The sequence below is a fragment of the Panulirus ornatus genome, chromosome 34 (genome assembly GCF_036320965.1).
Source record: "Panulirus ornatus isolate Po-2019 chromosome 34, ASM3632096v1, whole genome shotgun sequence".
Classification (NCBI taxonomy): Eukaryota; Metazoa; Arthropoda; class Malacostraca; order Decapoda; family Palinuridae; genus Panulirus; species Panulirus ornatus.
In genome coordinates, this window is record NC_092257.1 from 22,555,980 (window position 1) to 22,568,017 (window position 12,038).

Consider the following 12,038-nt stretch of genomic DNA (forward strand, 5'->3'; position numbering starts at 1 on the left):
CATGGTTGGAATGGATCAAGAATAGTGTGCGTGAGAGGAAAGATTGAAATTGTGAACATTAGGTAAGAACCTGTTGTGAAAACACTGCATTAGAGGCCTGTTAAGGGTGAGGCACTAAAGACTGAAAAGTGGCACTGGCGTCCACTAGTTATGGAGCCTCTTTTGCTGTGGCCACCCCTTTGAGGGAGTTCCCAGAGATGTAGATAGAATGTAAGATAAGTTTTTATGGTGAAGAAACAAGTTATGGATGAGTTTACTTACTTGGAAGTAAAGTCTAGTGAGGATGGTGGTGGGGAAGCTGAAGTTGAAAGCAGAATGCTGCAAGGGTGAAAAATTGGAGAAAAGAGTGAACGCTCTGGTCAGTGGAGGAAAACTTACATAAACAGCATGCAAGAGGCTTTCATAAGGAGTACATGCAGCACTCATGTATGAATATATAGGTCAAGGTAGGTAAAAGACGAGAGATGCAGAAGTGGATAACTTGTGTAATATAGTTGGAATTAGGATAGATAATATATGAAGGTGAGAAGGTTGTGTGGTGTGAAGTTGTTAGAGAGATACATAGATGAAAATTTTTGAAAATGCATTAGCCATGTAGAGCATGTGGCAGACGATATGTGGGTTAAGAAGATATGTAGCAGTACAGTAGAAGTATAAGATGGATAGATGTAGAGAGAATATAACAGGGCTTGGGATGTATCTGATGGACATGCTACAGGAATTGTTGGCATCAGATATTGCTGAATGATTTATGTACAGAGGTGGGATGAATGAAGATGTTTACCTTACTTCATGAATCAGTTGAAAGCTCAAAGTGGAAAATTAAGAAGCACTTTTATAAGTTTGGGAGTTCATGTTTCACTTTGACTCACTGGATAGGAGTAAAGAACATGTTTTATTGATGTTTAGAGACAGTGCCTGATCCACCTCCTAACACTGTATATGTAGTAATGGCAATACAGATACACTACCAATTTTCCGGCACTCTTGGTCCCAAAGCCTTGCCGAATTAACCATTTTGCCGGACCAACCGTGGTTAGTAATAATTGTTCATCAACACTCCTCTAACCCATTAATTATAAATCTCCCATGTGTCTAAAGTATACCATGGACTGCGAGAAATTTGAATTAAACAAATATTAAATGTTTGAGACCCTAAGATGGTAAGTCTGTCCTTAGATTGTTTGAATCCTGTAGGGCCTTCTTCGTCTTCCGTTGTTTGTGTTTTCCTAAGTGTGCATCACCAGAATAATGCAGTTTCGTCTGCATTATACACCTGCTCAGGACTGAGATGCTCATCAGCTACAAATTTTGCAAATTCGTCCACATCCTCAGCAGCTCCTTCATGGTTTGCAAACCGCTTTTCTCTGCACACTTTATTCATGGAAATTCCATGACGCTTCTTGAATCTTTGAAGCCATCCTTCACTACAGTCACGCTCATGTCGTAATTTAAGTTCTTTATGGAATGAATTAGCCTGGTCCATTATCATGCTACCTGACAAGGCCACTTCATCACTCTGATGCTGTCGAAACCATTCCATCATCACTCAGTACTCTTACCATCTTTCATAGTTTTTCTAATAGTCATTTGCTTCTTGGATTCGCTGTCTGCATAGAATTTCAATATTTTTCCCTTTGCTTCTTTATATAATAAACAGTTGATGAACCAATACTGTAGATGTTACACAGCTTACACACCAAAACACCATGGTCCACTTTATCAACTGTTCTAGTTTATCTTGGATCGATATGGACTGGTGCTTACGTTTAACACCATGACTGACACTCATATGTCTTAGAAGCCACAGCTAGGGTTAAATTTAAGCAAAATTAGCTAAGAATCTCACAGAATTGCAGTATCACCACCAACAAGTGCAGTGAAAAGAATATAAATAAGCGCACCCTACACAAAATGCCATCTGTGGCCGCCTAGTAAACTAGTCTGGTGGCTTCGGTAATTTCAAGTTCCCTCACAGAATTTTATCCGGACTAAAAGAGGTGGTGAACCATCAGTTGCCAGAAATTTGGTGGTGTACCTTTATACAGAAAGGAATGAAAAAATAGAAATTAATATAATTGAGAGTACTTGACCTAACTTTCCCCTAGGGACTAGATTTATTGTATTCTCAATATTATATTACAAACATTGGTATTATTGTCATGCTTTCATCATCATATGGTGATATTACAAAAATGCATGCAAAATAACTTTTTGAGTGAATTATCATCTGAATGTTCTTGAAACTGTTCATTTACCTTATCCTATTGTAAGTACACTGAGAGAGACTACATGCATTTGTTGCTCATGGTTTAAGTATTCAGAAGACCAACCACTAGTCTTGCCAAAGAAATTATAAATGATATCAAGAACTTTCAGATAAAAATGATCACAATAAGTTTCTTTAAATATACTCTTATTACAACAGCTATACTGATGATAATATTTGCTGCATAGCGCTGAAAATAAGCTGAAATTTATACCCCAAGGGAAAATTTGGTTGTTTTCATCGGTTCTGTTTACATAATTCTCTTGGAAGGGCTGAATCTTATAGTCTATGCTCAAAGAGCTCCATCTTTCAGAAAGGAGAGGCTTTAGAAATTTCAAAGCTCAGTGTAATACAATGGTTACTGAAGGTCATTAATGGTAAAAATGTCTTCAAACAAAGTTGTGACCAGACGAAATCCCTAGTGCATTATTGATAGTAAACAAGGTACTCTTCAAGAAAATGATGTTATTTAAGAACTCAAATTTAAAAACCTCATTACTTTTATAAAGCTTTCTTACACTTGTAATCATTTGTGTGGATCCTGTCACTTGTGGAAGTGCTGCTTTGAGGGAAGTTAACACATTACCTTTTATTCCATTGGATTTTCTTTTCAGATGAGTTTAATGTATTGGAGGTATGGTTACACCCATAACCAATTGATATGCCTTCAACATCTGTACATGTCTTCTCATGCTGTTACTTGTGGTTAATTTGCAAAAGTTCTTCAGGTTCTTGACTGCTGACCCCATCAGTCTGTTAATAATTTACCATGATTTTAAGATATGACATAACACTATTATCATTTAAGTTACAGTCACTACTGAATCAACATAATGAAAATGCCTGTCACAAAATAGTTTGAAATCTGTCACAACCAAATAATCTTTATTTCTGCTTGTTAGGTTTTTAGTTTACCCTTGGAAATCCTCTTGATGGTTAGACTTTTTCTTTATACTAGAGAAGCCTTTGTTTGTTCTTGAAAAGACTTGTCATTTACCTCAAAGGCATTTGTTTATTGAAAATTTCAGTACTGGAATACCAAAATATAAGTAGAATTACCTGTTGCTTTCTGTGGGAAAAAATATGCAAGAAGACATGATGCTCAGGGAAGGTCTTTTCAGCTACCCAGGTGAATGGAGGGTTTTTAGTGGTACTAATAGCCAGAATAATTAACATTGCCACATTGAAAGGATATGATAACACCTGGCACCTGGAACAAAGAAAAAAATGATAAGCTCTTTAACACAGACCTTACACCCAAAGTGTGAACAGTGATATAGATTTGTGGAGCTTACGTTAATTAAAAAAAATACATATTTCACTAGCTGTTACGAAGAATGGAGCAGCATGACAGAAACATAATAGTGAATGTGGACATGAAGAGCACAACAGGTAAACAAATACTGTATGCTGATCGCTGTAGTAAACAGGATGTTGAAGTAAAAGGGCTGAGTGAAGACAGACCAAAAGAAGAGTCTTAAGACCATTTAATGAGAAGACTGGTGTTACTAGACTGCACCTGCTTGAAGTTACACCATGAATGAAAAGTCATCTTTATTAAGACTATATCATTGGGAGTACAGTTAAGTCTAAGAGCTTCTTATTGTGAACTGGAAATGGTGCAACCTTGGACTCTTTTTTTTCTTTTTTTTATAGAAATTGGTCAAACCGGAAACTGCTAACTTGGACTCGCTTATAGAAACTGGTTTGAGTTTAATTATACATAAAATTGAAGGGAAGGTTGAAAATATAAGAGAGAGATGAGCATAAGGAGATGGGCAAATGACTTTTATTACATCATAATACAAAAGAAATGAATTGGGATGAGTTTGATGTAATTTACTCTTTATCCGATATACTATGCTAAAACTATTGAAAAGATTTAAGAAGAAAATTGACTGAAGATTGCATGAGTTAATAATTAAGGTCAGTGTAAGTTTCTAAATTGCTGTCACTAACCTCTGACCACTATGTACTGTAAATACCAAAATAGAGAGATGATTACAGTACAGAGAAGGAAAGTTAGGGTATAAAGTATTTAAGAGTATGTTGCCAAACGCAGGTGTTTGACAAACTCCATTCAAAGACTGATTAACTATGCACAATAGGAAGTTAGTTGTGAATGAATGTAGGGGATTTTGATACAATATAGTTGAATAAACAAGAATGCAGCGGTTTAAATAAACTATCAACAATGGAGAATGATTTTTAGTAAAATGTAAGAAAGCTGAAATATCTGTCCTTGAAGACAAGCAAATTGCATCACTTTTGAAGAGAAAACTTTGATTAGATATTAAAAAATGCTTTAACTCTTTATTAAAAAATTTTGTTTTGATGATTTTAGTCTTATTGTCTGTTTGAGCATATAAGTAATGATAAATACCCAAGCAAGCCCACCTTGAGGGTACATAAAACATTTCCCTAAAGTATCAATGAAAAGTATTCCCAAATTAAGCAGATTATGGGAAATTCATGAATCCACCTTAACACTCATTTGGATCAAAATGACGAAAATGAATAGGCAGAAAGAATGAAAAGGGTGAGATGCACCAGGGACTAGTTTTGTTGCTCTCCTCTGATCTTTTTTTTTTTAGTTTTCCTTGAACTTTGAGCGAGTTTGGTGACCAGAACTGAAGTGTTTTGCACGTGAGGTCTGACCATCTAGAAATTTTTCTGTGCCATTACATATTTTATCGTTTATGGAACCATTTTCTTAGCTCTTTCTATAAAAACTAAAGATCCAGTCAGCCTTAGGATATACTAACAGACCAAAGATTCTTACTTGCAAATATGATGATTATAAGCACTACGGGACTGTGATGGATTAGCTGGAGATGAAGCTATGTATCTGGGAACAATGAGAAACAGAAAAAACAAAGGAAGGAAATATAGAAAACAAAGACTTTCCACCTCCAATTTGGTCTCCCACTTCTCCTCGTTCCCTCCACCTCTGACACATATATCCTCTTGGTCAATCTTTCCTCACTCATTCTCTCCATGTGACCAAACCATTTCAAAACAACCTTTTCTGCTCTCTCAACCACAGTCTTTTCATTACCACACATTTCTCTTACCCTATTATTACTTACTCGGTCAAACCACTTAACACCACATATTTTCCTCAAACATCTCATTTCCAGCACATCCACCCTCCTCCGTACAACTCTATCTATAGCCCACGCCTCGCAACCATATAACATTGTTGGAACCACTATTCCTTCAAACATACCCATTTTTGCTTTCCGAGATAATGTTCTCGACTTCCACACATTCTTCGAGACTTCCACATATTCTTCAACGTTCCCAGAACTTTCGCCCCCTCCCCCACCCTATGATTCACTTCTGCTTCCATGAATCCATCCGCTGCCAAATCCACACCCAGATTATCTAAAACACATCACTTCCTCCAGTTTTTCTCCATTCAACTTACCTCCTAACTGACTTGTCCCTCAACCCTACTATACCTAATAACCTTGCAGCCTTATTCACATTTACTCTCAGCTTTCTTCTTCACACACTTTACCAAACTCAGTCACCAGCTTCTGCAGTTTCTCATATGAATCAGCCACCAGCGCTGTTTCATCAGCGAACAACAACTGACTCACTTCCCAAGCTCTCTCATCCACAACAAACTCCATACTTGCTCCTCTTTCCAAAACTCTTGCATTCACCTCCCTAACAACCTCATCCATAAACAAATCAAACAACCATGGAGACATCTCACACCCCTGACGCAAACCAACATTCAGTGAGAACCAATCACTTTCCTCTCTTCCTATACATACACATGCCTTACATCCTTGATAAAAACTTTTCACTGCTTCTAACAACTTGCCTCCCACACCATATAGTCTTAATACCTTCCACAGAGCATCTCTATCAACTATATCATATGCTTTCTTCAGATCCATAAATGCTACATACAAATCTATTTGCTTTTCTAAGTATTTCTCACATGCATTCTTCAAAGCAAACACCTGATCCATACATCCTCTCCCACTTCTGAAACCACAGTACTCTTCCCCAATCTGATGCTCTGTACATGCCTTCACTCTCTCAATCAATACCCTCCCATATAATTTCCCAGGAATACTCAAACTTATACCTCTGTAATTTGAGCACTCACCTTTATAATAATGATAATAATAATAATAATAATAATAATGATAATTTTGAAGGTTTGTTGAATGTGTTTGATGATAGAGTGGCAGATATAGGGTGTTTTGGTCGAGGTGGTGTGCAAAGTGAGAGGGTTAGGGAAAATGATTTGGTAAACAGAGAAGAGGTAGTGAAAGCTTTGCGGAAGATGAAAGCCGGCAAGGCAGCGGGTTTGGATGGTATTGCAGTGGAATTTATTAAAAAAGGGGGTGACTGTATTGTTGACTGGTTGGTAAGGTTATTTAATGTATGTATGACTCATGGTGAGGTGCCTGAGGATTGGCGGAATGCGTGCATAGTGCCATTGTACAAAGGCAAAGGGGATAAGAGTGAGTGCTCAAATTACAGAGGTATAAGTTTGTTGAGTATTCCTGGTAAATTATATGGGAGGGTACTGATTGAGAGGGTGAAGGCATGTACAGAGCATCAGATTGGGGAAGAGCAGTGTGGTTTCAGAAGTGGTAGAGGATGTGTGGATCAGGTGTTTGCTTTGAAGAATGTATGTGAGAAATACTTAGAAAAGCAAATGGATTTGTATGTAGCATTTATGGATCTGGAGAAGGCATATGATAGAGTTGATAGAGATGCTCTGTGGAAGGTATTAAGAATATATGGTGTGGGAGGAAAGTTGTTAGAAGCAGTGAAAAGTTTTTATCGAGGATGTAAGGCATGTGTACGTGTAGGAAGAGAGGAAAGTGATTGGTTCTCAGTGAATGTAGGTTTGCGGCAGGGGTGTGTGATGTCTCCATGGTTGTTTAATTTGTTTATGGATGGGGTTGTTAGGGAGGTAAATGCAAGAGTTTTGGAAAGAGGGGCAAGTATGAAGTCTGTTGGGGATGAGAGAGCTTGGGAAGTGAGTCAGTTGTTGTTCGCTGATGATACAGCGCTGGTGGCTGATTCATGTGAGAAACTGCAGAAGCTGGTGACTGAGTTTGGAAAAGTGTGTGGAAGAAGAAAGTTAAGAGTAAATGTGAATAAGAGCAAGGTTATTAGGTACAGTAGGGTTGAGGGTCAAGTCAATTGGGAGGTGACTTTGAATGGAGAAAAACTGGAGGAAGTGAGGTGTTTTAGATATCTGGGAGTGGATCTGGCAGCGGATGGAACCATGGAAGCGGAAGTGGATCATAGGGTGGGGGAGGGGGCGAAAATCCTGGGGGCCTTGAAGAATGTGTGGAAGTCGAGAACATTATCTCGGAAAGCAAAAATGGGTATGTTTGAAGGAATAGTGGTTCCAACAATGTTGTATGGTTGCGAGGCGTGGGCTATGGATAGAGTTGTGCGCAGGAGGATGGATGTGCTGGAAATGAGATGTTTGAGGACAATGTGTGGTGTGAGGTGGTTTGATCGAGTGAGTAACGTAAGGGTAAGAGAGATGTGTGGAAATAAAAAGAGCGTGGTTGAGAGAGCAGAAGAGGGTGTTTTGAAGTGGTTTGGGCACATGGAGAGGATGAGTGAGGAAAGATTGACCAAGAGGATATATGTGTCGGAGGTGGAGGGAACAAGGAGAAGAGGGAGACCAAATTGGAGGTGGAAAGATGGAGTGAAAAAGATTTTGTGTGATCGGGGCCTGAACATGCAGGAGGGTGAAAGGAGGGCAAGGAATAGAGTGAATTGGAGCGATGTGGTATACCGGGGTTGACGTGCTGTCAGTGGATTGAAGCAGGGCATGTGAAGCGTCTGGGGTAAACCATGGAAAGCTGTGTAGGTATGTATATTTGCGTGTGTGGACGTATGTATATACATGTGTATGGGGGGGGGGGGTTGGGCCATTTCTTTCGTCTGTTTCCTTGCGCTACCTCGCAAACGCGGGAGACAGCGACAAAGTATAATAAAATAAAATATAAAATAATAATAATAATAATAATAATAATAATAATAATAATAATAATAATGATTATAATAATGATAATAATGATAATGATAGTATTTTTTTTGTTATCATACTTAACCGCTGTCTCCCGCATTAGTGAGGTAGCACAAGGAAAAAGATGAGGAATGGCCCAACCCACTCACATACACATGCATATACATAAACACCCACACGCGCACACATACATTTCAACGTATACATACACATATATACATGTACATATCCATACTTGCTGCCTTCATTCATTCCCACCACCCCACCACACACTAAACAGCATTTTGCCCCCCCCTCCAACACACACACACACACACACACACACACACACACACACACACATGGTGAGGGAGCACCAAGAACAGTAGAAAAAAAGGCCACTTTCATTCACACTCAGTCTCTAGCTGTCATGTGTAATGCACCAAAACCACAGCTCCCTTTCCACATCCAGGCCCCATAGACCTTTCCATGGTTTACCCCAGACACTTCACATGCCCTGGTTCAATCCATTGACAGTACGACCACCCCGGTATACCACATCGTTCCAATTCACTCTATTCCTTGCTCGCCTTTCACCCTTCTGTATGATCATGCCCAGACCACTCAAAATATTTTTCATTCCATCCTTCCACCTCCAATTTGGTCTCCCACTTCTCCTTCTTCCCTCCACCTCTGACACATATATCCTCTTGGTCAATCTTTCCTCGCTCATTCTCTCCATGTGACCAAACCATTACAACACACCCTCTACTGCTTTCTCATCCACACAATTTATTACCACACATCTCTCTTACCCTTTCATTACTTACTCGATCAAACCACCTCATACCACATATTGTCCTCAAACATTCAATTTCCGACACAGCCACCCTCCTCCACACAAGCCTATCTATAGCCCATGCCTTGCAACCATATAACATTATTGGAAACACCATTTCTTCAAACATACCCATATTTGCTCTCCGAGATTACGTTCTCACCTTCTACACATTCTTCATTGCTCCCAGAACCTTCGCTCCTTCTCACACACACTGTGACTTACTTCCGTTTCCATGGTCCCATCCACTGCTAAGTCCACTCCCAGATATCTAAAACACTTCACTTCCTCCAGTTTTTCTCCATTCAAACTTACCTCCCAATTAACTTGGCCCTCAACCCTACTGAACCTAATAACCTTGCTCTTACTCACATTTACCCTCAACTTTCTTCTTTCACACACTTTACCAAACTCAGTCACCAACTTCTCCAGTTTCTAACCTGAATCAGCCACCAGCACTGTACCATCAGCGAACAACAACTGACTCACTTCCCAAGCCCTCTCATCCACAACAGACAGAATACTTGCCCTTCTCTCCATAACTCTTGCATTCACCTCCCTAACCATCCTATCCATAAACAAACAACCATAGAGACATCATGCACCCCTGCTGCAAACGGACATTCAATGGGAACAAATCACTTTCCTCTCTTCCTCCTCGTACACATGCCTTACATCCTCGATAAAAACTTTTACCGCTTCTAGCAACTTATCTCCTATGCCATATACTCTTAAAACCTTACACAAAGTATCTCTATCAACCCTATCATATGCCTTCTCCAGATCCATAAATGCTACATACAAATCTCTCTGCTTTTCTAAGTACTTCTCACATACATTCTTCAAACCTAACACCTGATCCACACATCCTCTACCACTTTTGAAACCACACTGCTCTTCCCCAGTCTGATGCTATGTACATGCCTTTACCCTCTCAATCAATACCCTCCCATATGATTTCCCAGGAATACTCAACAAACTGGGAAGCGTCTGAGGTAAACCATGGAAAGTTTTGTGGGACCTGGATGTGGAAAGAGAGCTGTAGTTTCGGTGCATTATACATGACAGCTAGAGACTGAGTGTGAACGAATGTGGCCTTTTTTGTCTTCCCTAGTGCTACCTCGTGCGTGTGCAGGGGAAGGGGGTTGTCATTTCATGTGTGGCGGGGTGGCGATGGGAATGAACACAGGCAGCAAGTATGAATTATGTATATGTGTGTATATGTCTGTGTATGTATATATATGTATACTTTGAAATGTATAGGCATGTATGAGTGCATGTGTGGACATGTATGTATATACATGTGTATGTGGGTGGGTTGGGCCATTCTTTCGTCTGTTTCCTTGCGCTACCTTGCTAACGCGGGAGACAGTGACAAAGTATAATAAATAAAAATAAATACTCAACAAACTTATGCGTCTGAAATTTGAACACTCACCTTTATTCCCTTTGCCTTTGTACAATGGTACTATGCTTGCATTCCACCAATCCTCATGCACTTCACCATGATCCATACATACAGTGAATACCCTTACCAACCAATCAACAATACAGTCAACCCCCTTTTTTTTTTTTTATAAATTCCACTGCAATACCATCCAAAGCCGCCACCTTCCAGATTTTAATCTTCCGCATAGCTTTTACTACCTCTTCTCTTCACCAAAAACATTCTCCCTGAACCTCTCACTTCGCACACCACCCTGACCAAAGCACCCTATATCTGCCACTCTATCATCAAACACATTCAACAAACCTTCAAAATATTCACTCCATTGCCTTCTAACTTCATCACTACCTTTTATTACCTCTCCATTTGCCCCTTCAGAAATGTTCCCATTTGTTCTCTTGTCTTACGCACTTAAAGTAATAATAATAATAATAATAATAATAATAATAATATGCATATGTATGTGAAGAAAGGAGAGATAGGTAGTATGTTTGAGGAAAGGAACCTGGATGTTTTGGCTCTGAGTGAAACGAAGCTCAAGGGTAAAGGAGAAGAGTGGTTTGGGAATGTCTTGGGAGTAAAGTCAGGGGTTAGTGAGAGGACAAGAGCAAGGGAAGGAGTAGCAGTACTCCTGAAACAGGAGTTGTGGGAGTATGTGATAGAATGTAAGAAAGTAAATTCTCAGTTAATATGGGTAAGACTGAAAGTTGATGGAGAGAGATGGGTGATTATTGGTGCATATGCACCTGGGCATGAGAAGAAAGATCATGAGAGGCAAGTGTTTTGGGAGCAGCTGAATGAGTGTGTTAGTGGTTTTGATGCACGAGACCGGGTTATAGTGATGGGTGATCTGAATGCAAAGGTGAGTAATGTGACAGTTGAGGGAATAATTGGTATACATGGGGTGTTCAGTGTTGTAAATGGAAATGGTGAAGAGCTTGTAGATTTATGTGCTGAAAAAGGACTGGTGATTAGGAATACCTGGTTTAAAAAGCGAAATATACATGGTTTAAAAAGCGAGATATACATAAGTATACGTATGTGTTGAGAGTTGTAACTGGAGGGATGTCTGATCATTATCTTGTGGAGGCTAAGGTGAAGATTTGTATGGGTTTTCAGAAAAGAAGAGTAAATGTGGGGGTGAAGAGGGTGGTGAGAGTAAGTGAGCTTGGGAAGGAGACTTGTGTGAGGAAGTACCAGGAGAGACTGAGTACAGAATGGAAAAAGGTGAGAACAATGGAAGTAAGGGGAGTGGGGGAGGAATGGGATGTATTTAGGGAATCAGTGATGGATTGCGCAAAAGATGCTTGTGGCATGAGAAGAGTGGAGGTGGGTTGATTAGAAAGGGTAGTGAGTGGTGGGATGAAGAAGTAAGAGTATTAGTGAAAGAGAAGAGAGAGGCATTTGGACGATTTTTGCAAGGGAAAAAATGAAATTGAGTGGGAGATGTATAAAAGAAAGAGACAGGAGGTCAAGAGAAAGG

The 12,038-nt window shown here is 39.5% G+C and overlaps 1 protein-coding gene across 2 annotated transcripts in view; it reads right to left on the reverse strand.

Annotated features, from left to right (window-relative positions):
- Positions 1-2,073: 2,073 nt before the first annotated feature.
- Positions 2,074-12,038, reverse strand: part of LOC139759995 (urea transporter 1-like) — a 111,623-nt gene continuing 101,658 nt past the window's right edge. Inside the window, exons 8-10 of one of the 2 annotated variants that reach the window (XM_071682740.1) lie at positions 9,799-9,806; positions 3,329-3,472; positions 2,074-3,022 (exon numbers count right to left, since the gene is read on the reverse strand). In XM_071682740.1, coding sequence (XP_071538841.1) covers positions 2,966-3,022; positions 3,329-3,472; positions 9,799-9,806 — 209 coding nt within the window. In that variant the 3' untranslated portion in view covers positions 2,074-2,965. Of the gene's footprint in view, positions 3,023-3,328; positions 3,480-9,798; positions 9,807-12,038 lie in introns of both variants that reach the window. The other variant, XR_011715197.1, reaches the window with a different exon arrangement.